General features: G+C 33.5%; 1 protein-coding gene, 2 long non-coding RNA genes and 1 pseudogene across 3 annotated transcripts; 1 reads left to right on the plus strand and 3 right to left on the minus strand.

Annotated features, from left to right (window-relative positions):
• The first annotated feature begins 557 nt into the window (after window positions 1–557).
• LOC134242988 (uncharacterized) lies at window positions 558–2,015 on the plus strand. The gene is made up of 3 exons (XR_009986954.1): window positions 558–691; window positions 1,128–1,207; window positions 1,732–2,015. It is a non-coding gene; the product is annotated as an uncharacterized LOC134242988 (long non-coding RNA).
• Window positions 2,016–4,957: 2,942 nt separating this feature from the next.
• On the minus strand, window positions 4,958–7,343 carry LOC134242989 (putative acyl-CoA synthetase YngI). The gene is made up of 2 exons (XM_062725197.1): window positions 5,707–7,343; window positions 4,958–5,674 (listed from the first exon to the last, which is right to left on the minus strand). The coding sequence occupies exons 1-2, from the start codon at window positions 6,763–6,765 to the stop codon at window positions 4,958–4,960; spliced, it is 1,776 nt and encodes a 591-aa protein (XP_062581181.1). The 5' UTR covers window positions 6,766–7,343.
• A 12,677-nt stretch (window positions 7,344–20,020) lies between these two features.
• LOC134242984 (uncharacterized) lies at window positions 20,021–21,465 on the minus strand. The gene is made up of 2 exons (XR_009986953.1): window positions 21,204–21,465; window positions 20,021–21,014 (listed from the first exon to the last, which is right to left on the minus strand). It is a non-coding gene; the product is annotated as an uncharacterized LOC134242984 (long non-coding RNA).
• A 52-nt stretch (window positions 21,466–21,517) lies between these two features.
• LOC134242985 (uncharacterized) lies at window positions 21,518–23,564 on the minus strand (annotated as a pseudogene).
• Between the last annotated feature and the right edge of the window lie 3,247 nt (window positions 23,565–26,811).

Raw genomic sequence — 26,811 nt, forward strand, 5'->3', positions numbered from 1 at the left:
GTTTTATTTATAACTAAATATTTCCATTTCTAAATTTATTTTCTCTGTGATAATTAAGGTCTATGAAAGTAAGCGGAGTTGATTTCTTGATAATTCTACTGTAATATAAATTAGAAAGGTTGATAGGTCAGGAGCTAGAGAGGCCTAATATGCATGCAAATCTCGTACGCTTCTGTCTATGTCTGACGCTAAGGAGGCCAAATATGCATGAAATCTTGTGCAGTGGCCTTTGTGTTTGATGTCAGTGGGCAAGGACTGTTGAAATTGGCATGGGACTCCTCATGTAATTTAAATCTATGTCAACATTTTTAAAGTCCAAATCTACAATTTTATTTCACAATGAAATGGAAATATAAGGAATCTCTGTCTAGTTAGTAGAGTATGCCAGAGACTTTGACGATATCATAGTAGGAAACATGGGATAATTTATGGATAACGGAGTTTGCATGTTATGCAAATTATCCCATGTTTCCCACTATCCTTCATGCCCTGGCATACTATACTAACTAGATAGTGATCCCTTAATAAATACAAATCAGACATTTTACTCTAATTATCTTTAAGATTTCTAAGAGGTGAAGTGTCACTGAAAGGAGAGAAGACATCTTGTTTGGTGGATGTGTGTCCCTATGTTTATCCTAAGTCACACGGCTTCACCTTTAACATTGCTGAAGGAAAACTGAAGAAAAGAGTATGGATTGTTTATCCAGATCGTAATATATATGAATGAAACCCTCGTTGTTAAGCGATTGCTTGATGTTTTGTATACTTTAGCAAGAGTTCTTTCTAACTTGATATAGCTTAGAGAACATAAAAAAAATGTAGAAAGGGGTCTGGGGTATCTTCCTAAACAGGGGGTTGAGGGGGGATACCAGAACAACCAGGGTATTTCATTATTATAGGTGAGGCAATTCTTCAGTTCTTCGGGACAATTCCCAAGTTAAGTTGATCAATAAACTCTCTTCACACTGTATAAATCATTTATAAATATAACTTAAAGTTAAAGAATTTCATTTACTCTAATCTGACATTTTACATTTCAGCTATGATAACAAATCACTGTACGTCTCATAAGAAAGATTTTATTTATAGGCAATAAATATCTGGGTATATATTTTAAATTGTAGATTGATTACATTTTTGGATGGAATCTTGATAATGATTTTCAAATCAGAGATATAGAGATTGGTCAACACTCAGGAAAAGGGTATGTGTCAATTAAATAAAATATATATTTATATGTATATAATTGTTTTAAAAATATTGAAAAAATATTTTTTTAGGTTTACTATACATGTCATGTTGTACTGTGAAATTGTTAATTGTTATATATATCTATATCAAATAAAATTATCTCCTTTAATTCTTATAAAAACCATGGTTGTTAATCAATCAGTAAACACAATTATGCAAACCACCTGTATAGATTACGCAAGCAGCGGCTGTTCCATCAATCAAACACACAATAATATACATTTAAATAATATAATATTTAATGTACTTAATCCTACTTTATATGATTATTTAAACAGGTATATAAATATGAATTAAAAGATGTCTATCATTGTTTGTAATATGGGAATTAATGTGTAGCTATTGCAGCATGGAAAAAATTAACTTGCTTACGCTGGTTATATATTTTTTCTGCAACAGGCAACAGCTGCAACATTAATTCCTTTATCAACAATTAAAGCAAATATTTTATTGTTCAGATTATCTTCTTTTTTTAAGACAAAAAGCTGCCTCTGACCACCTTCCTGTTGTAGCGACGTTTTGTTGAATTCATGGATTAGTGCTTGGGAACCTACATTGAGAATCAAGTTTATGGGTGTTTTTGAGGAACTGATTTAATTATTACTGTTATAATATTCATGACATTATTTTCAATATTTAAACTTTGTATTCACATTTTAATGTTTCGTACTAGTCATGTTGGAATAGCAATTTCAATTTTTCATTTTAAAAAATGATTTTTAAAGACTCTATGTGCAATAAATTATGTTTATTTAGTGATACTGACTGTTATTTGTTACATTGGACATTGTCCTATAATTTGCTAACGAAAACTTACAAGACATTAAAAGGACTCATTGAAATGTGTTCGAAAACACATTAGATGTGTACAATAGTTGGGAAAGAATACTAGTCATATTAAATCAAAAACATTCATGTGCAGATTTGTAGAAATTTTCATTCACAGCAAAAGTACATTTCTTGGCATTTGACATTAACGTAACTCAATATCTGATTACTCTTTTCAGGAAGTGTGTATATGCAACTGATATAAAGTTTGCTTCCTTTTCCATAATTTAAGTTGGAGAAACTAATACAGTCTTGAGCTCAATTGTATATATGTAGAAGTGCTATATTTTATACACCTATTTATCAATCATTAGAAGAAATTCTAATATCAAGCTTTCATAAAAATGGGAATTTCACGCCTTTCATGCAAATTATTAGAACATTACAAAAAAGTCAATGGTTGAGAAAAGGATGCAAGAAAGTTTGATGTTTAAAATTATGGACCAGGTATTGAACCTACAGTGTAATACCCCTGTATAGCTATGCAGGTGCTATATCAACTGAGCTACATGCACATGGAGATAGCATTGTATACAAGATGTATCCTAATATTTACTGATGTGATTCTTGGAGACAAAAGACCAACGGTTAATCTATTACATGTAATACTATCCATTCAAAAATGTGAAGTGGTTTGAAGGGTGAAACTTTGCCACAAGTAAAGGCTACATATAGGTTTATAAACAGTAGGCATTTGATTTAAGCACCAAAACAAACACTTACATGCAAATATTTACACTTCCAATGTCTTTGTCCGAAATAAAATTACAAATTGTAAATGTACTTTATTTCCCCATCAATGTATTGGCGCCCCCCCCCCCCCAAAAAAAATCACGTCCAGGGCAGTACAAACGGCTAGACAGAAGCAGGGCTTGGAGCACGTGGATTGGCGGAATCAAAGCATGTAAATATAAGGAATAACTGTCAGATTTTTCAATGTCATGAAGATGAAAAGATGATCAATTGATTGGCTCTATTTTTTCTAGTAATTTCGTGGAACGCTGTCAGGAATTTATGGAACTAAATATTTTTGTAGTCTATCAAATGTACAATTTTTTAAAAATCATAATACATCAACTATTGAAAGAATGATAGTTTGGCGGTACGTGCATGTGCATATTATTTGTCCCAAGTATAAATCTAAAATTTCTTGTTTACGCACAGTGTTGACTCCGATAACACTTGTTATCGATAACACGTACAATTTTAAAATCATAATACATCAACTATTGAAAGAATAATAGTTTGGAGGTACGTGCATATTATTTGTCCTAAGTAAATCTAAAATTTCTTGTTTACGCACAGTGTTGACTCTGATAACACTGGATTACAAGATTTAAGTATAAGATTATGTAAGTAAAATATTATATATAGACCTGCAGACGATTCCATTATATACGAAATGTATCCTAATATTTACTGATGTGATGTTGTGATTCTTGGAAAAAATTTTCAAATTATGCCATTTATTTTCACAAATCATTGATAGAGGGCATGACCCTCCGACTGAACCAACATCAATTCTCTTCCCCCAAGGATGCTGTTTGCTTGAAATTAGCCCAATGTTTCTAGAAAGATGTTAAAAAGTGTTCTTAAAAAGTTTACAGAGAGACAGGCAAACATAGTCTAATGAAGATGTAATCAAAAAAGCTCACTAAGACTTTCAGCTCAAGCGTGCTGCTGAGAAAAATATGTAACAGTGAATCTTGAGTAAGGGATTTATTCAAGCAAAAAATCACAACTGATATGTTTACAATTTAGACTAAATTATTGTAGCTCCTTGTTTCTTTGAACGATTTTTAAAGACATGAACACTTAAAATCCTCTGAGTAAAAATACTGAGTATATCGTCAAACATTGACATGAATATTCGTAACAAATCATTGCAGCCTACCTTGACATAAATTGAACATGTACATTCAATCAATGAAATGGGTGAATAAAAATAATAATATGTGTATCAATGCATATCAATGTATAGTTGCCATTATTTGATAATAAAATAACAATTGCAATGTCATCTTTACAAACTTATTACATGTAGTTATTTTCTATATAAGCTATATGTATGATACAATATTTAAAAAAACAATCTAGGTTACTGTATGTAGAAAAATATATTCTTTGAATCTACCTTTAAGAACATAGCTTATTAGGCAAATAATACAAGAAAAGGTCCGTGGACCACAACACTCACCTATATCCCCCAGCCCTTATTGTTCTCTAAACTTTCAAAGTTTAATCTTTAAAGTTTCAACTTTTCTGGCATAGTAGTTCATGAGAAGAAGATTTTTTAAGACCCCACCCTAATTTTGTCTTTTTTTTTTTATTATTATTTCTCTCTATGACGGGACTTGAACCCTCATTTTAACAATTTAAACTCCCCTTTTCCCAAGGATGCTTTGTACCAAGTTTGGTTAAAATTGACCCAATGGTTCTTGAGAAGAAGTCGAAAATGTGAAAAGTTTACAGACGGATGGACAGCTATACGAACGGACAGACAGAATGTGATCATAAAAGCTCAAAACTGATATGACCAAATTTGAATCCACATATTATAGTGTTGCATTTATCGTGTTCTCTTTAATAGGCAATTTTAGCCCACCCCAATAAAGCCAGGTTAACTAATAATTAGTATGTAATAAACATCTAATTTATCAGAAAAACAACAGGGACATACTTAGGTCCTTGGGCAGGGGCATTTGTTAGGTACTCATACCGGTATATAGATCTATAACTTTTTATTCCCTGCATGCTTTTTGCAAATGGCAAGATTGGCAGTAGTTCATGAGAATAAGCTACAAGTACTCAACCCTTACAAAAAAAAACCCCTTGGGAATTCGAAGCTGTGATTCTGGTGATCATACAGTGATTTTCAAATTTGTTTGATCAAAGGAATGGACAAATCGCGAGTTTTTTTTCTGTCCGTCTTTCCATTTGGTGTTTTTGGCAGATCCGTGTTATGAAAAACAATGTATTTGGGAACAAATAAATTTTCGAGAAAAACAGCCTCGTTGTCGATGTTTAAGTCTTTGAGGACAAACTCACGCAGGCTTTCTTCGTTAAACTTCACTCCGTCCTTCCTAACAATGGCAGCACAAGGAATATCGTCTGCATGCTTCACATCTTTAATTGGGAAAACGACAACATCCTGTACCCCTGGGTGTTTCCTTATGATAGATTCGATGGCAGATGGTAAGACATTAGATCCTGCAATCAACATCATGTCCGACACTCTTCCAAGTATTTTCAATCGACCATCTTTAGTAATGTGACCAAAATCATCTGTTTTATACCACCCAGACTGGGTGAGTACTTTCTTGGTTTGCTCTTCATTCTTTAAGTACCCCCTGAACGAAGGGCACATACGGCCAAGTATTTCACCATTCTCTCCGAGGGGAAGCATCTTGTTATCAGCATCTACGACTTTAATTTCCATTCCATCAGTCGGAACCATCCCGAATGAAAGAGAAGACGAACGATGAAATTCTGTTGCCAATATTCCGTTCTCTGTGGTTCCATAAAGGTTACAAACGACGTCATAAAATTTTCCAATTCCATCTAAACATTTTTCTGGTACAAGTTGGCCTGAGATAATGACTGAATGGAATTTCACGGAAACTATTCCCTCGAAATGATTTCTAGCAGAAAAGGAACCATAAATAAGCCTGCGTTTGGTTTTTCTCGCTCTATGATCTTGGATGAAAAATTGATCATGTCGGAAATTGACGGAAATGCCAGTGTAGTCGAAAGAGTAATGCGTGTTCCTCCATATATGATTGCACTCCATGGATATCCCCCGGACCAAAAAAATGGTCGGTCGTTAAAATATAGAAATGATTTCCCTTTTTCTATTAAACTATCCACATCCCCACCTTTGGCCATTCTTTTTCCATTTTGCATAATGTAATAATGGCTATATTCTACTGGTTTTGGACGCCCCGTGCTACCCGATGTCGTTAAAATAGCTCCAATGTCTTCGGGATCTATTGTAGGTAGTTTAATTTCCTCATCGCAAAAAAGATCAGAGATTGTCAGAACTTTTTGCGACGTAGCCAAGGGACTTTCCAGTACTACCCATTTAAGAGAAGCTACATCAGACTTTCTAACAGAGCCTGTTTCTGGATCAACTGTAGCAAGGTTCTGGATTATTTTCCAGTGGCTATCCTCATGTCCTGGGTCAAAAATCAACATCGAACAACCTCCAACACTATTCAACAAATCCTTAATTCCTTTTCCCGCCTTGTCCAAGAAGGGGAAATGAATTGGACGGGCACCTGCTAGTTGTACAGCAAAAGTGCTCACCAGCCATTCTGGAGTATTGTTTCCTCCGACTCCCACGATATCCTCGCTCCCAATGCCTTTACGTACAAGTCCTTTCGCCAGTTTAACAGAATCCTTATAAAGCCTGTCATATGTAATCGATCTCCGTATTAGGTCTTGGTTGTAGAACACGAAAGCTTCTTGGTCTGGTTTCAGAGACGCCCATTTTTGTAAGAGTTTTGGTACTGTTGTGTAAGGTGCTGAGGAGGCCTTATCTGAACGAATGTAACTTAGTCCACTCTCCATGCCTGTCCCTAAACCAATCTGACTGCATACATGTATATCTGTAATGAAGGAAGTTGTGATGCTTTTAGGATATAGATACTGGACTTTTTCTAACGGTCTATGCATGCTTTTCATTACTGTGTAACGAATGATTATTAAAGAATGCGAAGTTTTTCCTTCAAAAACCACCAATATTTATTCCTGCAATCTGTAAAATTGCTTATCAATCCGCAACTAAATGCCCAAACATAAATAAATAAAATCCCTTGAATAAAGTTTTTTAAGATTTTAGAATAGAGATTGAAAATTACACCCACCTGAATCAGAGTTTACTAGTACTAAATGCCAATAGAAAAATCATTAAAAGAATTTTATAGTACCTTTTTCATACATATTCTGAGAGATACTGTACAGGGTTATTTTCGCTTCATGTTGTTTTCGTTCATTCACAATTGCAAACAATTTTGCCACTTTTTAAATTCACCATATCATCGTTCTGTTTAAGAAATTATATTGTATTCTGTGAATTCGCCCGTTTTAAATTGGCCTAAATTTCGTAGGACGAAAGGGGCGAAAATGCCCCTGTATATAGTACTTTGATCGCAACTCCCGTTATTCTGTACATAACCTGAGCTGGCGAAGTCCTATAAGGTTTCGTCAAAGGTCAACATGTCCAAAAATTTATTTTTACAATATAACTCCAAAAGTATGTGGTTTAAATCATAAATTTAAAACAGTTTATAAATATATTATTGATTAACAGATAGAAAAGTATCACTTGATAACAAATGCTTAGAAAAAAAAATTTGTGAAAAAATTCTTTATTAAAAATGCATATATCTTTAATAAATACACCTAATTAATGACTTGACTTTACTGAAAACAATCATTGCAGAAAAAAAATAGATGTTCATCAATCTTAATTGGACTTCGATAGCCTCTGGTAAGTTGTTTTCTGTGTTTATTTTGTCCAAATATTAAGACTTGAAACCGAAGGTACAATGCAAATGGCGAATATTATAGGGATCATGTCTTTAGACATGTCATGCTTTCAATATGAGCTTCTCAGAGACCATTCCCGTCCAACTTGCCCCTCATTGATAAACATACATTATTTCTGCAATGATTGGTTTCACCAAAAAGGACAAAATCATGCAGGTGCATTTTTTTTAGATTTATACATTTTTTGACACCTTTTTTTCTCAAAATTTAAAACAAAAAAATATTTGTTTTCATGTGATACTTTCTTTCTGTTAATCAACATATTTATAAACTGTAAAAAATGTAACTTTATACCTCACCTAGTTTTTGGACAAGTTGACCTTTGACGAAACCTTAAAAGGTATTTTTTTAAAGTGAAAAGTAGTTCCAACCCATATGTTATAACATGTAACCAGTAAAAGTATGTCATTGAAATACGTTAATTGATCATCGTTTTTTGTTACTTGTGTATTTAGATACTCACCGATCTAGAATGTTTTCCCACTACACCACACAAAAATTGTTTTCTGATTATCCTAGTCTTTTATACAGGTGACCTGAAACGGCTTCTCTAAAAAAAGAATCATTATCATAGTTTCCTGTGAATGTTGGCTTGGGCAAGTTCATTGTGGAGTGGAATAGAGGGTTGTTGGAGTATTGTTTTCAGTTTATATTTCATTATTCCCATTTGAATTAACATTTTACGTCGCCCCTACAGTATAGATTAATTAGTGTACAACTACATTATTATATACATGTGTATATCACATATACAGTGTGATATACAGAAATACTATATACTCCCTATATATATCTACCCGTATATACTCCCTATATATATCTACCCGTATATACTCCCTATTCATATCTACCCGTATATACTCCCTATATATATCTACCCGTATTTAATCAGTTTTCATGTTCGAATTCATAACAAAATATGTCAGATTTTCATCCATAATGTAAAGTAAATCTGCATGTAGTTAAAGGCTTCAGAAAAAAATGTAATCATTTGCTTTGACAGTTTATCTGTTTGATTCATAAGCATTTATACAGATAAAATATTAATATCCTCTACATTCTCAACTAAGCAGATTCCACAGTATGATAAATGCAAATGCAGTAACTGTTACGTATCAGCAGGGGATGGTGTGGGGAACACCTACAATGTAGAATAGTATGCAAAAAATTTGGTACTGAGAGAAGTTTTTATTTTTAAAAAAAGTTGGCCTCTTCCCTGCCCCCTCCAAACTAGGATTTTTGATCTAGAGCGATAATCCCTTTCTTGGCTGGTCAACTTTTTCAGGTTAGTAAAAAAATTCTCTGGCTGGACCCCCACTGTCAAAAACGATGCTGCGTAACTGCAAATGGACAACTTAATTTCTACTTTCCAGACTCTTCATCTACAATATGTATACCGGAATATTTACATACAATGAATATTATTAGCTTTATTGCCTTTGAAGACCATTGCCGTTAATAAGTCCATAAACGACATGCAAAGATTATTTGAACCATGGCTGTTCCAACAGTTATGCATACAATGACATAAACGTTTATAATACAATATTTTTTTTTACTTTGAATGTTTTTTTTTCCATACAAATGTAAATATAAACAATAAAGTGTCTTTCTTTGTTTTTTAGAATGGGAATTAAGGTCTAGTAAATAACTTGAGACTAATTTTTTTGGTGGTAGATCCATTATGACGTCATTATGACGTCATAATCAATTTCAACTTTCTTTTTCCCGTACTTTACGGCTATAGCAGAATTATGTAGAAAATATGGTATTTTTTTATGTCATTCAATTTGAAATCATACGAAAAGTAAACCGGATACCTATATTAATTTTGATATTGATTTAAAGAAGAGGCTAACTAATTACCGTTTTCTGAGAGACTGTAGGCAATCTGGATACATTTCCTTTGCCGAATACGAAAAAAACTCCTATATTCATGACTTGTTTTCTTAATTTTTCATTGAAAATGACAGTTTAAAATACAGTTTTTCATCTTGTTTACCTACAAATTATGCCCCGAAACACCTTATTTGACCAAGCTAAAGTTGTAAAGCATCAATAAAAGAATTTATTTCTCAAGTTTGATAAATCTGTACGCACCTTTCATTTACTAGATCTTGACCTTAACGTCGCAACCATTGCCAGAAAAAAATAAGCGCGTTTTTTTTCTTTTTGCAACAGCTGCGATAGTAACTACCTTACTAACAAGCAAGGAAAGCAATTTATTGTTTAAATATATGACTGTTTTTTAGTAATGTACATAGCTGAATCTGTCCCATACGTACTTTACTCCAGGGCTTTCATTTTATTTTTTTCCAATCTACATCGTAAATTATTCCATTTCCTTACCTTGAAATGTTGGAAATGATGTATACAAATTATGCAACTTCGTGACAATGTAGGACAAAGAGTAAATTTTTACCTGAACTGTCGTGTTGAATGTTTACTATAAGTTCATTAACCTTATACAATTATTTATCACAGTAAAAAAAATACAAGAAAAAAAATAGTAAACCGTGTTCTTGATGGCATACTAATTTTAAATTCGCATGTCTGTTTTAGACCAAAGATCCATATCCAAGTTGAATTGTATCATTCTTCCACCGATTTATGATTGATTGGTTGTATGTTAATTGGTTGACATCCATATATAGACCTATACTCGGCACTAAGGGCCATTGAGCAGTGAGGGTTCTTTATAATCGGGCCAACGCCTGATCCGAACGAATGTAAATTAGTCCATTATCCATGCTTGATTCTAAACCAATCTAATCGTATATCACTTAAAGAAGAAAATTGTTATGCTTTTAGAACATAGGATACTGAATATTTAAACTGTTTCGTATGTTTTGTCATTGCTACAAGAGATGCTTATTTTAAGAACGAGGATTTTCCTTCAAAACCATCCATTTTTATTCTTACAATCTATACTTATCATTTTGCAATTCAATGGACAAATATGTAAAAATAATATCCCTCAAATGATGCTCTGAAAGAGTTAAGGTATTAATGACTATGTATTCAAGTACTAATTTTTTAATTGATCGTTTTCCCCCCAAAAAGTAAACATGAATTTCTTACTGTTTTAGTTATAACTTGAGTTGAGGCAATGTACGCTTTATATCTTCTAAGTACAAACTCGTTCAAACCCAGGTTATACATGTAACTTGAAAAAGTGTATGACTGAAATACGTAGATCTTCCTTTTTTGCTCCTTATGTATTATAAAAGATACTCACCGATCTAGATTTTGTTCCCATCACACCTACTAAAAAGTTGTTTTTTTTCTTTATCCTAGGCCTTTAAGCTGAAACGGCTTCTCTTAAGAAATCATTATCACAGCACTCTGTGAATGTTGGCTTGGACAACTTCATCGTGGAGTGGAAAGGAGGGATGTTGGAGTGGTTTTTTGCCAGTTTATATTTCATCATTCCCATTTGAATGAAGAGTTTACAACGCCCCTTTTTAATAATTAATGTACTTCATAATTATGCATATAACATGATGCAAAACTCCCTATATCTATCTGACAGTATTTACCAGGCTTGGGGCGAATTACATTGTAAAGTAATGCACTATATTACCATTACATCAACAATTTGGGCATTAAATTACCGTTACCGTTATTCTATTTTCTTCAAGTAATGCATTATATTACATTATTTTAGTAAAGTAATGCATTACCATTACCATTACTTTTTTCGGGGGGGGGGGGAGGGGGGTAAAAATAGAAATTTATACAAAATTTTGCGTTATGTACAATATCCACTTTTTTGCGTAACTATTGAAGCATGAAGAAATTTAATTTTGGGGGCATATTAACCCCTGCCTAAAATATCTTTTAATAAATTATATAAGCTATTTTGATTAATTGATAAGTACCTTATGAAAAAATAAATGCATTGACAAACTTTTTGAAAAAGTAGACATGATGTACATTTTGATCTGCTATGCACAAAATGTCTGCATGTCTTCTATTTTCATTAATACAATGGATTTTTCATGGCCAGTACAAGCTAGACCAACCCAATTAATGTTTTATAAACACAGTCAGGAGAAGGGGACTAATTTTGAGTATTTCTACAAACAATGCATTGTTTTAATTGTTTCATAATACAGAGGATAGTGTGTTTTGATGACATTCTAGCGATTCAAAATGTGGTAATTATCAGTTTAGGGTGTAGATAAATTAGTGTATATCATATGTGATTTTTTTTTTTTTTAGAAAAGATCTTTTAAAAGTATATCTTATAATTCTTTGGAATCATTTTTTACTTTAACTAAGTTTGAAAACTTAAATGTAAGGTAAGTGTGCTTTCAACAGAATAAAAAGTGTATTTATAAATAGATACAGATGTTTTGTTTAATATGTTAATTTTTTTATTTAATTTTATTATTTGTAAATAAATAAAAAAAAAATAAATAAAACTAGGAGACTTATTGTTCACAGAACAATAAGAGGTCTTTCCACCGTTTTAAATTTCTCATAGTTTTATATTTTACTTTCTTAATTTAATTTTAAGGGAAATGGCTTGAAAAAAAAATGAAAATTAAAAAAAAAAAAAAATTGATGACCTTGACCTTTGACCTTGAAAAAATTTTCAAGGTCAAAGGTCAATGGTCTCATTGCAATTAACCCCATGCTTCTACCATTTATAGTTTTCAAGATATAAGGTTTAATAGTAAGTATAAAGAAGTTAAAGGGCAATAACTCATATAAGGGGTCATCGGATTCTTTTGCACTTATACAGTGAAGTTAGGCCTAAAGACCCTCAAGTCTTTAGTGAAGGTTTGGTGTCTCTGGGGTTTACAGTTTCAGAGGAGTAGCGATAACAAGGTTTTTTGCACAAGGGGATATAACTTTTAAAAGGTTTAATCTTAGGGGACAAGAATGAAATCTTGCAAACAGTTTTAAGAGTACATATTAATGATGCATAGACATTAAATATATGTTGAAAGACAAAAGAGTTACAAAAAGAGCTAATTTTCTCATTTTTGGAATGACCTTGACCTTTGACCTTTGCATGAATTTTTAGGTCAAAGGTCAATGAATCTTATGCAGTTAGTCCCAAGTCTCTACGACTTCTTGTTTTGAAAATTTTTAATTATTTGTAAAATTCAAAAAGTTTCAGGGGCAATAACTCATTGAAGGGGTCACCGAATGCTTTCGCAATGAATAGATTGAAGAGTCCCCTTAATTAGTCGAGGACACTAGTGAAGGTTTCATACCTCTACGGTTTACGGTTTCAGAGGAGTAGCGATAACAAGCATTTCTTGCAAAAGGGGCAATAACTTCGAAAGGGGTCAAGGTTCATTTACGCAGGGTGAACTGCAATAATCTTTTAAGGAGTACATTCTTATGGACTATTAATCTTTTTGATAAGTCTTCAAACAAAAAAACATGCGGCGGAAAAATAATAAAAACTAGTAGACTTATTGTTCACAGAACAATAAGAGGTCTTTCCACCTTCCACCGCGATAACAAGGTTTTCCGCACAAAGGGCGATAACTTTTAATAGGGTCAATCTTACGGAATACGAATTGAATCTTTCAAATAGTTTGAAGAGTAGATATTAATGATGCTAAGACAGTTTCTTTATGTTAAGAGACAAAAAAGATATAAAAAGAGCTTAATTTCTCAATTTTGGAATGACCTTGACCTTTAACCTTTACATGAATTTTAACCTCAAAGGTAAATAAATCTTATGCAGTTGGTCCCATGTCTCTATCACTTCTCGTTTTGAAAATTTTTAATTATTTCTTAAATTTAAGAAGTTTCAGGGGCAATAACTCATTGAAGAAGTCAACGAAGACTTTTGCAATGAATAGATTCCAGAATCCTCTCAACTAGTCGAAGACTTTAGTGAAGGTTTCATATTTGTACAGTTTATGGTTTCGCAGTAGTAGCGATAACAAGGTTTTCCGCACAAAGGGCGATAACTTTTAATAGAGTCAATCTTAGGGAATACAAATTGAATCTTTAAAATAGTTTTAAGAGTACATATTAATGATGCTAAGCCAGTTTGTATATGTTAAGAGACAAAAAAGATGTACATAAAGAGCTCAATTTCTCAATTTTGGAATGACCTTGACCTTTAACCTTTACATGAATTTTAAGCTCAAAGCTCAATGAATCTTATGCAGTTGTTCCCATGTCTCTATCACTTCTTCTTTTGAAAATTTTTAATAATTTCTAAAATTCAAGAAGTTTCAGGGGCAATAACTCATTGAAGGAGTCACCGAATACTTTCGCAATGAATAGATTCCAGAGTCCTCTCAATTAGTCGAAGACTTTAGTGAAGGTTTCATATTTCTACGGTTTACGGTTTCGAAGGAGTAGCGATAACAAGCATTTCTTGCGAAAGGGGCAATAACTTTTAATAGGGTCAATCTTACGAAATACGAATTGATTCTTTAATATAGTTTTAAGAGTACATATTATTGATGCTAAAACAGTTTGTATATGTTAAGAGAAAAAAAAGATAAAAAATGAGCTCAATTTCTCAGTTTTGGAATGACTTTGACCTTTGACCTTTACATGAATTTAAAGGTCAATGGTCAATGAATCTTATGCAGTTAGTCCCATGTCTCTACGACTTGTCGTTTTGATAATTTTTAATTAAAAGTAAAATTCAAAAAGTTTCAGGGGCAATAACTCATTGAAGGGGTCAGCGAATGCTTTCGCAATGAATAGATTGAAGAGTCCCCTTAATTAGTCGAAGACATTGGTGAAGGTTTCATACCTCTACGGTTTACGGTTTCAGAGGAGTAGCGATAACAAGGTTTTTCGCACAAGGGGCAATAACTTTTAAAGGGATTAATGTTAGGGGACAAGAATGAAACCTTTGAAATAGTTTTAAGAGTACATATCAATAATGCATAGACATTAAATATATGTTAAAAGACAAAGGAGATATGAAAAGAGCTTAATTTCTCAGTTTTGGAATGACCTTGACCTTTGACCTTTACATGAATTTGAAGGTCAAAGGTCAATGAATCTTATGCAGTTGGTTCCATGTCTCTACGACTTGTCGTTTTAAAATTTTTTAATTATTTGTAAAATTTAAAAAGTTTCAGGGGCAATAACTCATGGAAGGGGTCTTCGGATCCTTTCGCAATGAATAGATTGAAAGGTCCTCTCAAGTAGTCGAAGACATTGGTGAAGGTTTCATACCTCTATGGTTTACGGTTTCAGAGGAGTAGCGATAACAAGCTTTTTTGCGAAAGGGGTAATAACTCCGAAAGGGGTCATAGTTCATATACGCAGGGTCAACTGCGAAAATCTTTTACGGAGTACATTCTTATGAACTTAAAATCTTTTCGATAAATCTTGAAACAAAAAATCACACGGCGGAAAAATAATAATAATAAAAAGGAAAAAAAGAAACAGAAGGAAATCAATAGGTCTTTCCACAGAAAGGTGGAAAGACCTAACTAGGAGACTTATTGTTCACAGAACAATAAGAGGTCTTTCCACCTTCTTTGAATTTCAATTTCATTTAATATTTATCTCTTTAAAATTATATTTCATCAAAAAGAAACCAAGAATGGCTTAAAAGAAGAAAAAAAATGAAAAATTTAAAAATTTGGAGGTGACCTTGACCTTTGACCTTCATGTTATATTCAAGGTCAAAGGTCAAGGGTCACAATGTAATTAATCCCATGCCTCTATGTCTTATAGTTGTAAAGTTATAAGGTTTAATGGTAAGCACAACAGCATTTAAGGGCAGTAACTCATTCAAGGAGTCACCAGATCCTTTCGCACTTTAACATAAAAGGTGTGCCTAAAGTTCCTTAAGACATTAGTGAAGGTTTTATGTCTCTGCGGTTTACAGTTTCAGAGCAATAGCAATACCAAGGTTTTTCGCACAAAGGGCTATAACTTTTAATAGGGTAAATATTAAGGGACAAGAATGAAATTTTTGAAATAATTTTAAGAGTACATCCTAATGATGCAAAGACAGATTGTATATGTTAAAAGACAAAAAAAAGATTAAAAAATGCTAAATTTTTCATTTTTGGAATGACCTTGACCTTTGACCTTTGCATAAATTTTAAGATCAAAGGTCAATGAATCTTATGCTGATGGTCTCATGTCTCTGGAACTTCTCATTTTGAAAATTTTTAAGTATTTGTGAAATTCAAAAAGTTTCAGGGGCAATAACTCATTGACGGGGTCTCCGAATACTTTCACAATGAATAGATTGAAAAGTCTTCTTAATTAGTCAAAGACATTGGTGAAGGTTTTATATCTCTACGATTTACGGTTTCAAAGGAGTAGCGATAACAATGTTTTTCGTGCAAGGGGCAAGAACTCCAAACAGGGTCATAGTTCATTGTAAAGGCATCAAATCTTTCCATACGTTTCAATGACCTTTACGATGAACAAAAAATCTTTTCGATAAACCTCGAAACAAAAAATCAGCGGAAGAAAAATAATAATAAACAGAACAATTTCAATAGGTCTTTCCACAGAAAGGTGGAAAGACCTAATAATAAGAAACAGAAAAATACCAATAGGTCTTTCCACGGAAAGGTGGAAAGACCTAATAAAAAACAGAACAATTTCAATAGGTCTTTCCACGGAAAGGTGGAAAGACCTAACTAGGAGACTTATTGTTCACAGAACAATAAGAGGTCTTTCCACCTTCTTTGAATTTTAAAATTGTTTTATACCTGACTCCTAAAAATTAAATTCCATGAAAAAGAAACCAGAACTATCTTAAAGCATAGAAAAAAATGAAAATAAAAAAAAACAAATTAATGACCTTGACCTTTGACCTTGCAAAAATGTTCAAGTTCAAAGGTCAAGGGTCACAATGCAATTGACCCCATGCTTCTATGACTTGTAGTTTTCAAGTAATAAGGTTTAATAGTAAATACAAAAAAGTTTAAGGGCAATAACTCATATAAGGGGTCATCAGATCCTTTAGCACTTATAAAGTGAAGTTAGGCCTAATGACCCTTAAGACATTAGTGAAGGTTTGGTGTCTCTACAGTCTACGGTTTGGGAGGAGTAGTGATAACAAGGTTTTTCGCACAAGGAGCAATACCTTTTAAAAGGGTTAATATTAGGGGACAAGAGTGAAATCTTTGAAACAGTTTTAAGAGTACATATTAAGGATGTGTAGACATTAAGTATATGTTAAAAGACAAAAGAGATATAAAAAGAGCTAAATTTTCCATTTTTGGAATGACCTTGACCTTTGACCTTTACATGAATTTTAAGGTCAAAGGTCAATGAATCATATGCAGCTGGTCCCATGTCTCTACGACTTGTTGTTTTGAAAATTTTTAATTGTTTGTAAAATGCAAAAAGTTTCAGGGGCAATAACTCATTGAAGGTGTCACCGAATGCTTTTGCAATGAAAAGATTGAAGAGTCCCCTTAATTAGTCAAAGACATTGGTGAAGGTTTCATACCTCTACCGTTTACGGTTTCAGAGGAGTAGCGATAACAAGCATTTCTTGCGAAAGGGGCAATAACTTTGAAAGGGGTCAAGGTTCATTTACGCAGGGTGAACTGCAATAATCTTTTACGAAGTACATTCTTATCAACTAAAAATCTTTTCGATAAATCTTGAAACAAAAAATCACACGGCGGAAAAATAATAAAAAAGAAGAAACAGAAGGAAATCAATAGGTGTTTCCACAGAAAGGTGGAAAGACCTAAAAACTAGTAGACTAATTGTTCTCGAACAATTAGAGGTCTTTCCACCTTCTTTGAATTTCAATTTCATTTAATATTTATCTCCTTAAAATTAAATTCCATAAATAAGAAAACAAAATTGTCTTAAAAGGATAAATTTAAAAAATGAAAATAAAAAATTGAAATGACCTTGACCTTGAAAAAATCTTCAAGGTCAAAGGTCAAGGGTCACAATGAAATTGACCCCATGCCTCTACGACTTATACTTTTCAAGTTATAAGGTTTAATAGTAAGAACAAAGACGTTAAAGGGGAATAACTCATATAAGGGGTCATCAGATCCTTTCGCACTTATACAATGAAGTTAGGCCTGAAGACCCTTAAGACATTAGTGAAGATTTGGTGTCTCTACGGTCTATGGTTTCCGAGGAGTAGCGATAACAAGGTTTTTTGCACAAGGGGCAATAACTTTTAAAAGGGTCAATCTTAGGGGACAAGAATGAAATCCTTGAAAGAGTATTAAGAGTGCATATCACAGACAGAAGATAGATTGTATATGTTTAAGGATATAAGAGCTATTAAAAGAAATCTATACCTCATATTTGGAATGACCTTGACCTTTGACCATGAAATGAATTTGAAGGTCAAAGGTCAATGAAACATATGCAGTTTGTTTCATGTCTCTACGCCTTCTCGTTTTGAAATTTTTTAGTTTTTTATAAAATTTATAAACTTTCAGGGGCAGTTACTCATTGAAGGGGTCAAAGAAAACTTTTGCAATGAATAGATTGAAAAGTCTCCTAAATTAGTTGAAGACGTTAGTGAAGGTTCTGCATCTCTACGGTTTACGGTTTCGGAGGAGTAGCGATAACAAGTTTTACGGTGAAAGGGGCAATAACTGCATAAGGAGACTAAGTTAAAACATGGGGGGTCATTTTTCGGAATAACTTTAAATATCCAGTATCATGAACTATAAAGTTTTTCGATAAGTCTTACGGTGTCAAAACATAAGGTGAGAAATAGAATAATAAAAAACATAAGCATTTCAAGAGGTCTTTCCACAGAAAGGTGGAAAGACCTAAAAAAGAATAATAAACAGAAGAATATCAATAGGTCTTTCCACAGAAAGGTGGAAAGACCTAAAAATAACCTAAACAATAAGTTCCATCATCCATGTCCATTTTAATTTCTTAAAATAGGTACATACAAAATAAAGCTTTGTAATGCTATGTAATGCCACCAGTACACTGGATTTTATGAAGTAATGCATTACATTATCATTACATGTAATGCAAATTTTTGGGCATTACACATTACAAGCATTACTTTGAGTTCATGTAATGCATTACAATACATTTCCATTACAATTAGCATTACCCGAAGCCTGGTATTTACTCTTCTCTTGTTTTATGTTTTCATGTGCGAATTTATAACAAAAAATATGTCAGGCTTTTGAATATATGAAGTAAAACTGCATATACAGTGTAGTTTTAAGTTTTAGAAAAATATAGTCAGTTGCTTCGACAGCTTATCTGTATGTTTCATTATCATTTAGTCAGTACCTAATTCATTATCTTGAACAATCTGTAATTATTTATTGACGTAAATGTTCTATTCATGTTCATATAAAATATATTTTTCATATTTGGAAAGACTAGTCGAACTGGTCTATTTTAATCTGTATAGGGTCATCAAAAATGCTAAAAGCGACCAATATGTATTTAAATTACAGTGAAATTAATTGCTATGTCATGTTATAAATTTTGAATTTACCAGGTATGGTGTTGATTTCGTATTACAATGTATTTTCTTTTCTATTCTAATCTACAATGTATCTACTGAAACACATACAAAATTGTTATACCGGAATAAATGGCTGCTTACAGGTACGTCAAAATAAAAATAGATTTTTTTAGTGATGTGCATTGCTGAATCTATTACATGTGTCCTTCACTCCAGGGTTTTTCCGTGTATCAATTCCACTCTAGATAGTAAATTATTCCATTTCCTTTTTAAGAAAAGTATGACTTTGAAATTTTTAAAATTATGCAATTTCACGAAAAGATAGGACAAAGACTTAGTTTATTTGAACTGTCGTGCTGAATATAACGTTTACCAGAAGTTCAATAGCCATATACTGTCACTTATCATAATATCGGATAAAAGGATAGTGAAGTGGATTCTGGATGGCTCACCTATTTTAATTTCACCTGTCTGATTTAGACCAAAGATCCATATACATGTATAATTCTATCATACTTTCACCGATTTATGATTGATAAAGAAAGAGAAACACAGATTTTTAAATCATAAAGTATATTTGAAATGGTCGAGTAGAAACAATTTTACCATTCTTAAATTGAGCCGACATATTGCAAGGCGCGGATAATACCCCTTTATGAGACAATATATTTCTTAATATCATAGTTCATGGAAAAGTAACATTTCTATGCTCCGTAATCGAAATTTTGAAGGGTATATAGATTTTGTCCTGTCCAACTGTCTGCTTATCTGTTTGTCTGTCCGCAAAAATTTCAACCTTGACAATAACTTTTGAGTGAGTGGGGCTATAGCTTTCACATTCACAGGTGTATTCCTCGTGACAAGACTTTTCTTAGGGTGCTACCTTTGACATTTTTTCCTAGCAGCCATATTTAATTATGTATTTAAGTCTGAAGATATGATATGACCAATATATGTGTTACAGCTTCAGCTGTATTTGTAAACTCGTGTGATTCATGATTAAATGTCAACGTCTATTTATTAATTAAATATAAAAGTATTCATTTCAATCCATTACATTTCTATGAATTAATTCATACGAACAGGAGAGCATTATTCAAAATAGATTAAGAAAATGTTCATTGTAGTAAGGTCCAGTCAATGAAACCCATTAGTTTTACTTCTGAAAAGTTTACCTGTATGCTACGATTTTATTAAAATACCTGACTTGTTTTTAGTTTCTGTGTGTGTGTACAAAAACTACAGCATAGAAACGTTTTTTTTTTAAAATACGGATATGGAGGGTACATTGACTTCTGTTTACACTCAGATTTTCGGGAAAATCTACCTTTCTTGTATTCTTATGGACCATATTAAAATACAGTTTCATTGAATAGAGCATTGCATGGAGAATGATTTTACAAAACGAAAATGGCATTGATATCTCAAGAAGACTATTTTAAAATGTTGGAATAATACTGGCGTCTTTGCAACACCGACAAAAACATATCATTTTTTAGAAAAAAGCATTGTGGAATAATTAATAGAAGCAAAATTGTAGGAGTATAATGTTAGGGAGAAATGTACATGTAAAGTCTTCTTCAAGAAAATATTGTTTGTTTACCCTCTCAAGTCTCAGGATGAAAAAATGGGTCAGTAGGTAGGTGGGCAATTTTTTCTTATGGATTTTCAACATAAATGCTGAATGCTCAACATCTTTTTTAAAAGCGGTGGGTGGTGGTGTTTATTAATAAACCCCAAAATAGATGTTGTCGGGTTGCAAATATTCTGGAGAGAGAAAAAATTGTTTCCTGCATGTTAAAAAAAGTTTTGAGTTGGTCTAATTTTAGCCAGAACTCCAAAGGGCAAACAAACAAAATTGTACCGATGGCCTAAAGAACATCATCTTTATTGTCATTTCAGGAAAAGTCTCAGTTTTCATTCCTCTGAAATTCCTTTGGCCTTCAGTTCATCTCTAACTCTTGCTAAGTATTCTGGATCTGGATAACCAAATCTGAAACAATAAAATACGAACTATAAGATAATCTAAATTAAATATTTCTGATAAATATTCAGAAATAAAAACAAAGTAATGAAGCATTAAAAGACAAAAAATTTGTTTCATGAACAGTCAAGTCTGCATTTGTTTTTGACTTTTTCAATATTTTTTTTGTTTGGTTTTATTAAAATTATTAACGTTTACTTTTCAGGCCCTCCATCTCTCCTTGTTTTGTGATGGATGTCGTTCCACGTGACCACGTTGTCTCTACCGGAAGTTCGAGAAAAACCAACCGTGAATATCAGACGATGTTCGAAAGCACGTTTAAGCATTCCCAGAATGAGACGTCCCTCTTCATTGTCCGGAAGGTAACCTTGGCGGGAAAGGCCATGATACGGTTTTCCAGGATTAGGGTGGTTTTCATGTCAGAAAAGAAATCAAATGTGAATGAAATATTTCGTGAATATTGTCCTCGAATCAAGAATAATTCATACTGCAAAATTAAAAAAATACTTATATCAAGAATATGTTGTAAAAGTACAAAATATATTGAACTGAATAAGATAAAACAAAATGGCTACCGTCTGATTTCCATCCGGAAATTCATAACTGATAATCAGTGTTTTACAGCTGTATCCCGGAAGAGAAGCATCATACAGATATACTATAGCAGTCCCGCTTTCTGGTTGATTTCCGTACATTTCCCCATAAACCGTATTGCAAACAGGGCATGCCGATTTATGGTGTAAATATTCTGTGATACATTCACGACAGAACTCGTGTTGACAATCTTTTAACTGTACTGGGTCGGTCATTTCATCGTCCATACAAATGACGCACAAATTATCATTTTTGTCTCCTACATCAGCGCACGCACCTTTCTCTGAAAGTTCACCATCAAATTGGTTGTCTGAAATCTCGTTTTCACTTTCTTCAGAATCCGAGTTGATCATTCGAAGATTTCTTGTACAGGTTTTTGATCCAGGCTTTTGATCTGAAGAGGGATCTTTACACTTTCCGAGAGAGGCATTTTTGGGAGGCACGGATACCAAAAATGATTCCATATTTTGCTTGTGGTTTGCAGATGATCTCCAAGAATCGACCTTTTTATAATTTTTAGAGTTAAACTTGCATGAATCCTTACGAAAATCTTTCGCAATCTCTTTCTTTAACTCCTTTTTCTTTACCTGTCGGTCTCTTGGGTGATTTGAACCTAAACAGAAGGATCTAAACACATCGACAACTACTTTCGTAGTTTGTTCGGTAAAATTGACAATATGGATCGTCTTTAAATTGACACTCTCTGCTGATGAGAAACATTCAATGGCTTATAGCATAACGGTAGCATATGTTGCTAGATATTGTGGATTCTGAATTGAACCTAATAATGCAAAAAAAAACCCAATATATGTAAGAAACTTATCTAAAAAAGTGCAAGCCCTTAAAAAATTCTTACAAACAACATCGATTTAAAGAACAAGGTAGTTTCAATACAAGTTAAAAAAAACAGAAAAACTTAATTTGAAGGTCACAACAATATATATCTTCTTGTTATGAAAAAAAATTAACAGCTCTCGGCCTTGCTAAAAATCAGATCTCAAGAATACTTGTAATTAAATAAATGAACACGATCCTTAATTTATGGGTCATTTCCAGTAAATATACTCACCTGTTCCTAATAACGACAAAGCAATGGAACACAATTTCTTCTTTTTAACCTTTTCCTTGTTTGCTGCATTTAGTATTTAAGCGTTGTATCCCATAATTGTTGATGGTAAAATCCTGAGGGAAGATCATCCGGAAATTTATCAATTATGGCATGCAATACGATTTTAAAACCAAGATGGCCTGCACCCGTTTGTAAAACTTCGGTGGTGTTACGTTTTTTCTTTCCTGAAAACAGTTTTGCATGCTCCTTCTGATACGGTTTTCCTGCTTTTTCGAGAATTGCTTTTGCAAGTTGGCCGTTTCCAGGTACTTTGGCATTTTCTGTTGACACCAGAATGTCGACGTTTTGAATTTTTGTGAGGTCCTCGGTGTAAATGAATACACATAGGTTATTAACCTCAAAGATTTCGGTCTCTCCGCTGGAACTAATGTGTTTCCAGTAAGACATTCTTGGAGTATGAACAGAGGATTGTGGGGGTGTTTGAGACTGAGTTAAATTGCTTGGATATGGGTGTACAGGAGTTGGATTGCTTGGATATGAGAATACAGGAGTTGGATTGCTTGGATATGGGTGTGCAGGGGTTGGATTGCTTGGATATGGGGGTGCAGGAGTTGGATTGCTTGGATATGGGGGTACAGGAGTTGGATTGCTGGGGTAAATGAGTACAGGAAGTGAATTGCTGGGGTATGAAAGTACGGTAGATGTTGTGTATGGCAATGGGAAATGCTGTTGTCCTGGCACAAAAGTGGATGGGATGAAGTTGAAAAATCTCTGGGATATTAAGCTGGCCCTTGATATTTTTGTAGATCGTTCACACGCATTATTACAGATTTTTCATCAAGATACTCTGGATCCTCACGAGCAATTTTATATGTTTCTGTTACTAATTCTACCATGTCCTCTTTTTTATCAATAAAATGCATTTCTTTGATTGGATTATTCATGCCAGGTAGAAATTTCAATAATTCCTGTATAGCTTTTATATACATTGCTGCAGATGCATATCTGGAATTCCAATTTTTTTTACCTGAAAAAGATAGTTTGCACTTAGAAATTAGAACTTAAATTAGACTTCCGAAACTTTGGCAATTAAAACAAAGAGGAATTAATGTATGTATTCCAACTATACTGGAAACAACATTCACTTACCTGAACCTATAGGAGCCAATGCAACAGATTTAACACCTTTATCACATGCAGTTACAAGAGCTCTCGTAAGAGTTTCGCAAAGATCATTTAGACACTGTGTCTTGCTTCCTGTGTCATAATTTTCCCAACGTGGACAAGCACAGTGAATTATATATTTACAAGTGTAATGAAACGGAAAATCATATTGGATTGAAATGCCTTTGAAATAGACCAATCGAATCATTGTATAATTGACCAATCAGCGCTTGATATTATAACCAATCAGAGTTCCAGAATCATCAACCAATCATTAGTAATTAGAATAAGGTATAAATACGGACGCTCAAGAAGATTTCGGTTACTTGGTCTTTACTCATCGTTCGAGTAACACCTCCTGGACTAGGTTCTTGGGCTGTGTCGGGAAACAACAGAATTGTTAGTTACACCACTCAGCTCAGGAACCTAGTTCCTTAATAGTGTGTCTCAGTGACTATAGTGTCTTGGTGACTTAAAATAGTGTCTTGGTGACTTTTAATAAAAGGTGTCTCAGTGACTTTTAGGGTGTGTTTTTTAGGTAGTTGCAGACTGTGTCGGGAAACAACAGGATTGTTGGTTAAATCACTCAGTCTGCAACTACAGTGTTATAACTTCATATTTGATTATTTGCTTGATCGTTAGTGATTCAATTGTGGTTGATTCTTTTCTTATAATTCGTTGTCGTTAAGTTTATATTTGTTTGCTAATCATTTATCCAGATAGGACCGAGGAAAAAGTATATACACATAGTGAATTTCAGTCAGTTTCTTGTTATAGTGCCATTGTTGTTGAAGTTTATTTGATTCATATTATAAACGTGATACTTAGGAAGGAATCCCAAGCGGACCTATTAAATAATTATTTGTACTTTGTAAAAACGTTACAAATTTGGTGGCAGCGGTTTAAGGAATATTACGTTTATCTATTTTGTATCATTTGTTGATCTATTATTTGTTTTCATTTTGTGGGCATATTGTAAAACATGGCTGACACGGACATTCACGACATTGACAAAGAAATAACGTTCATAGAGCAGAAGCTACAAGAGTTGAAAAATGACAGTTTAAACATTCACAATGCTAGTTTAGCCAAGGATACAAGTGCTAATAAAACAAGTACCCCAGATGTTCGATCAGATACGAAATCAAAAGATTCAGGTTTTGCATCAGGCAGATTTTCTGATATAGACTTTCACGGTGATGTTAAACCGAAAAAGCATCCCATAGGAAAAGTTTCTTGGGAAGATGAAATGTTGTTTGGTACAAGTAGTGTTCCTTCCGATGAGGGCAAAAGACCTGGATATTTAATGTCAACACCAGTCTCTGGAAGTGCAACAGAGTCAAACATTACTAATCGCCGAAAGGATCGTCGCTTTAGTAGACAAGATACAGAGACCGATATCATAACGGCAACAGAGAAGAAACCACAGACTCATATAAACATTTGATGGTACGGGATCCTGGTTAGATTATCGTTCCCATTTTGATGCATGTGCCATGTTGAATAAGTGGACGGATCTAGAGAAAGGTTTATATTTAGCAGTTTCCTTACGAGGACAGGCTCAGGGTGTACTGGGGAATTTGCCTAACACACACAAGCATGACTATGTCTTACTTGTGAATGCATTAGAGGAGAGATTTGCACCCTCGAATCAAAATGACTTGTAAAGGACCCAGCTGCGAGAACGCCGACAACGAGCAACGGAAACTTTACCAGAACTGGGACAATCCATAAGAAGACTCACAAGCTTGGCATACCCAACGGCGCCAAGAGATGTACAAGAAACACTGGCAAAAGAACAGTTTATTGATGCCCTCCTAGATGCTGACATGAGATTGAGAATAAAACAAGCAAGGCCATTAAATCTCAATGATGCTATTCGACATGCTGTCGAATTGGAAGCATTTGTTAAATCTGATCGTAAAATGTTCGAAAAACAAACCCACTTACGACCAATGCAGTCAGAGAAAACTGAGGGAAACAAGAAAACCATATCTGATCAGATCAGCACAAGTATATTGGTAGAGCTGAAGGATGAAATAAGAAAACTTCGTAAGGAAGTTAATGACATGAAAGCAAAGAATTCCCAGGATGTTGTATACAAAAAGAAACCTGGAGCTACCAGCAACAGACGCTGCTATTTGTGTGGATCTCCAAATCATTTCCGATATGACTGTCCACAAGGTTATAGAACTCAACAAAACGCATCATCACAAAAGAAATACTCATATAGTACAAAGAAACATCCTGTACAAAACACATTCAAATGCATCACGTCTTACAAAGCTCAAGTTGGGGTAAACCAGAATGACCCTGAGGCTGGAATGTACGTGAAAGCTACCATCCAGGGGATTGAAGCGAATTTGCTTGTTGACACAGGAGCAACACTATCAGTACTGTCAAGTAAAGTTTATGAGGCTATACAAAACAAACCAGTTTTGTACAAAACCGATCAAATAGTCTCTTCCGCATGTGGGACCGACTTAACTGTGAAAGGAAAAACTAGCATTTGCATTAATCTGGGTGAGAGTTTTTATAGCCAAGATGTCATTGTAGCAGATTTTTCTCTTGATGGAGTCATTGGACTCGACTTTATGAAGAAATACAATTGTACAATAGATATAGTTAATGGGTATTTTAAGGTAAACGACAAAGTTTACAAAGTTGATTTCTTTGGCAAAATCGGTTGCTTTAGAATTAACTCGAAAGAGATGATTGTCGTTCCTGCCAGAAGTGAGATAGTGACTTATTGTAAGGTCTCAATGCCGTCAAAATCCTTCGACATGAAAGAAGTTTTAGGTATGATAGAACCATCGGAAAAGTTCCTCAAATCAGGAAAAGCATTAATAGCAAGATCAGTTGGATATGTAAAAGATGGAGAAATACCAGTCCGAATGATGAATCCATCCCATGAACATCAAACTGTGTATCCGGGAACATTTATTGCGAATTTGAGTTCAGTTGACAATGTTTTTGAAC

The sequence above is a fragment of the Saccostrea cucullata genome, unplaced genomic scaffold (genome assembly GCF_032062105.1).
Source record: "Saccostrea cucullata isolate Sc308-1 unplaced genomic scaffold, CSIRO_AGI_Scuc_v1 ctg2535, whole genome shotgun sequence".
Classification (NCBI taxonomy): Eukaryota; Metazoa; Mollusca; class Bivalvia; order Ostreida; family Ostreidae; genus Saccostrea; species Saccostrea cuccullata.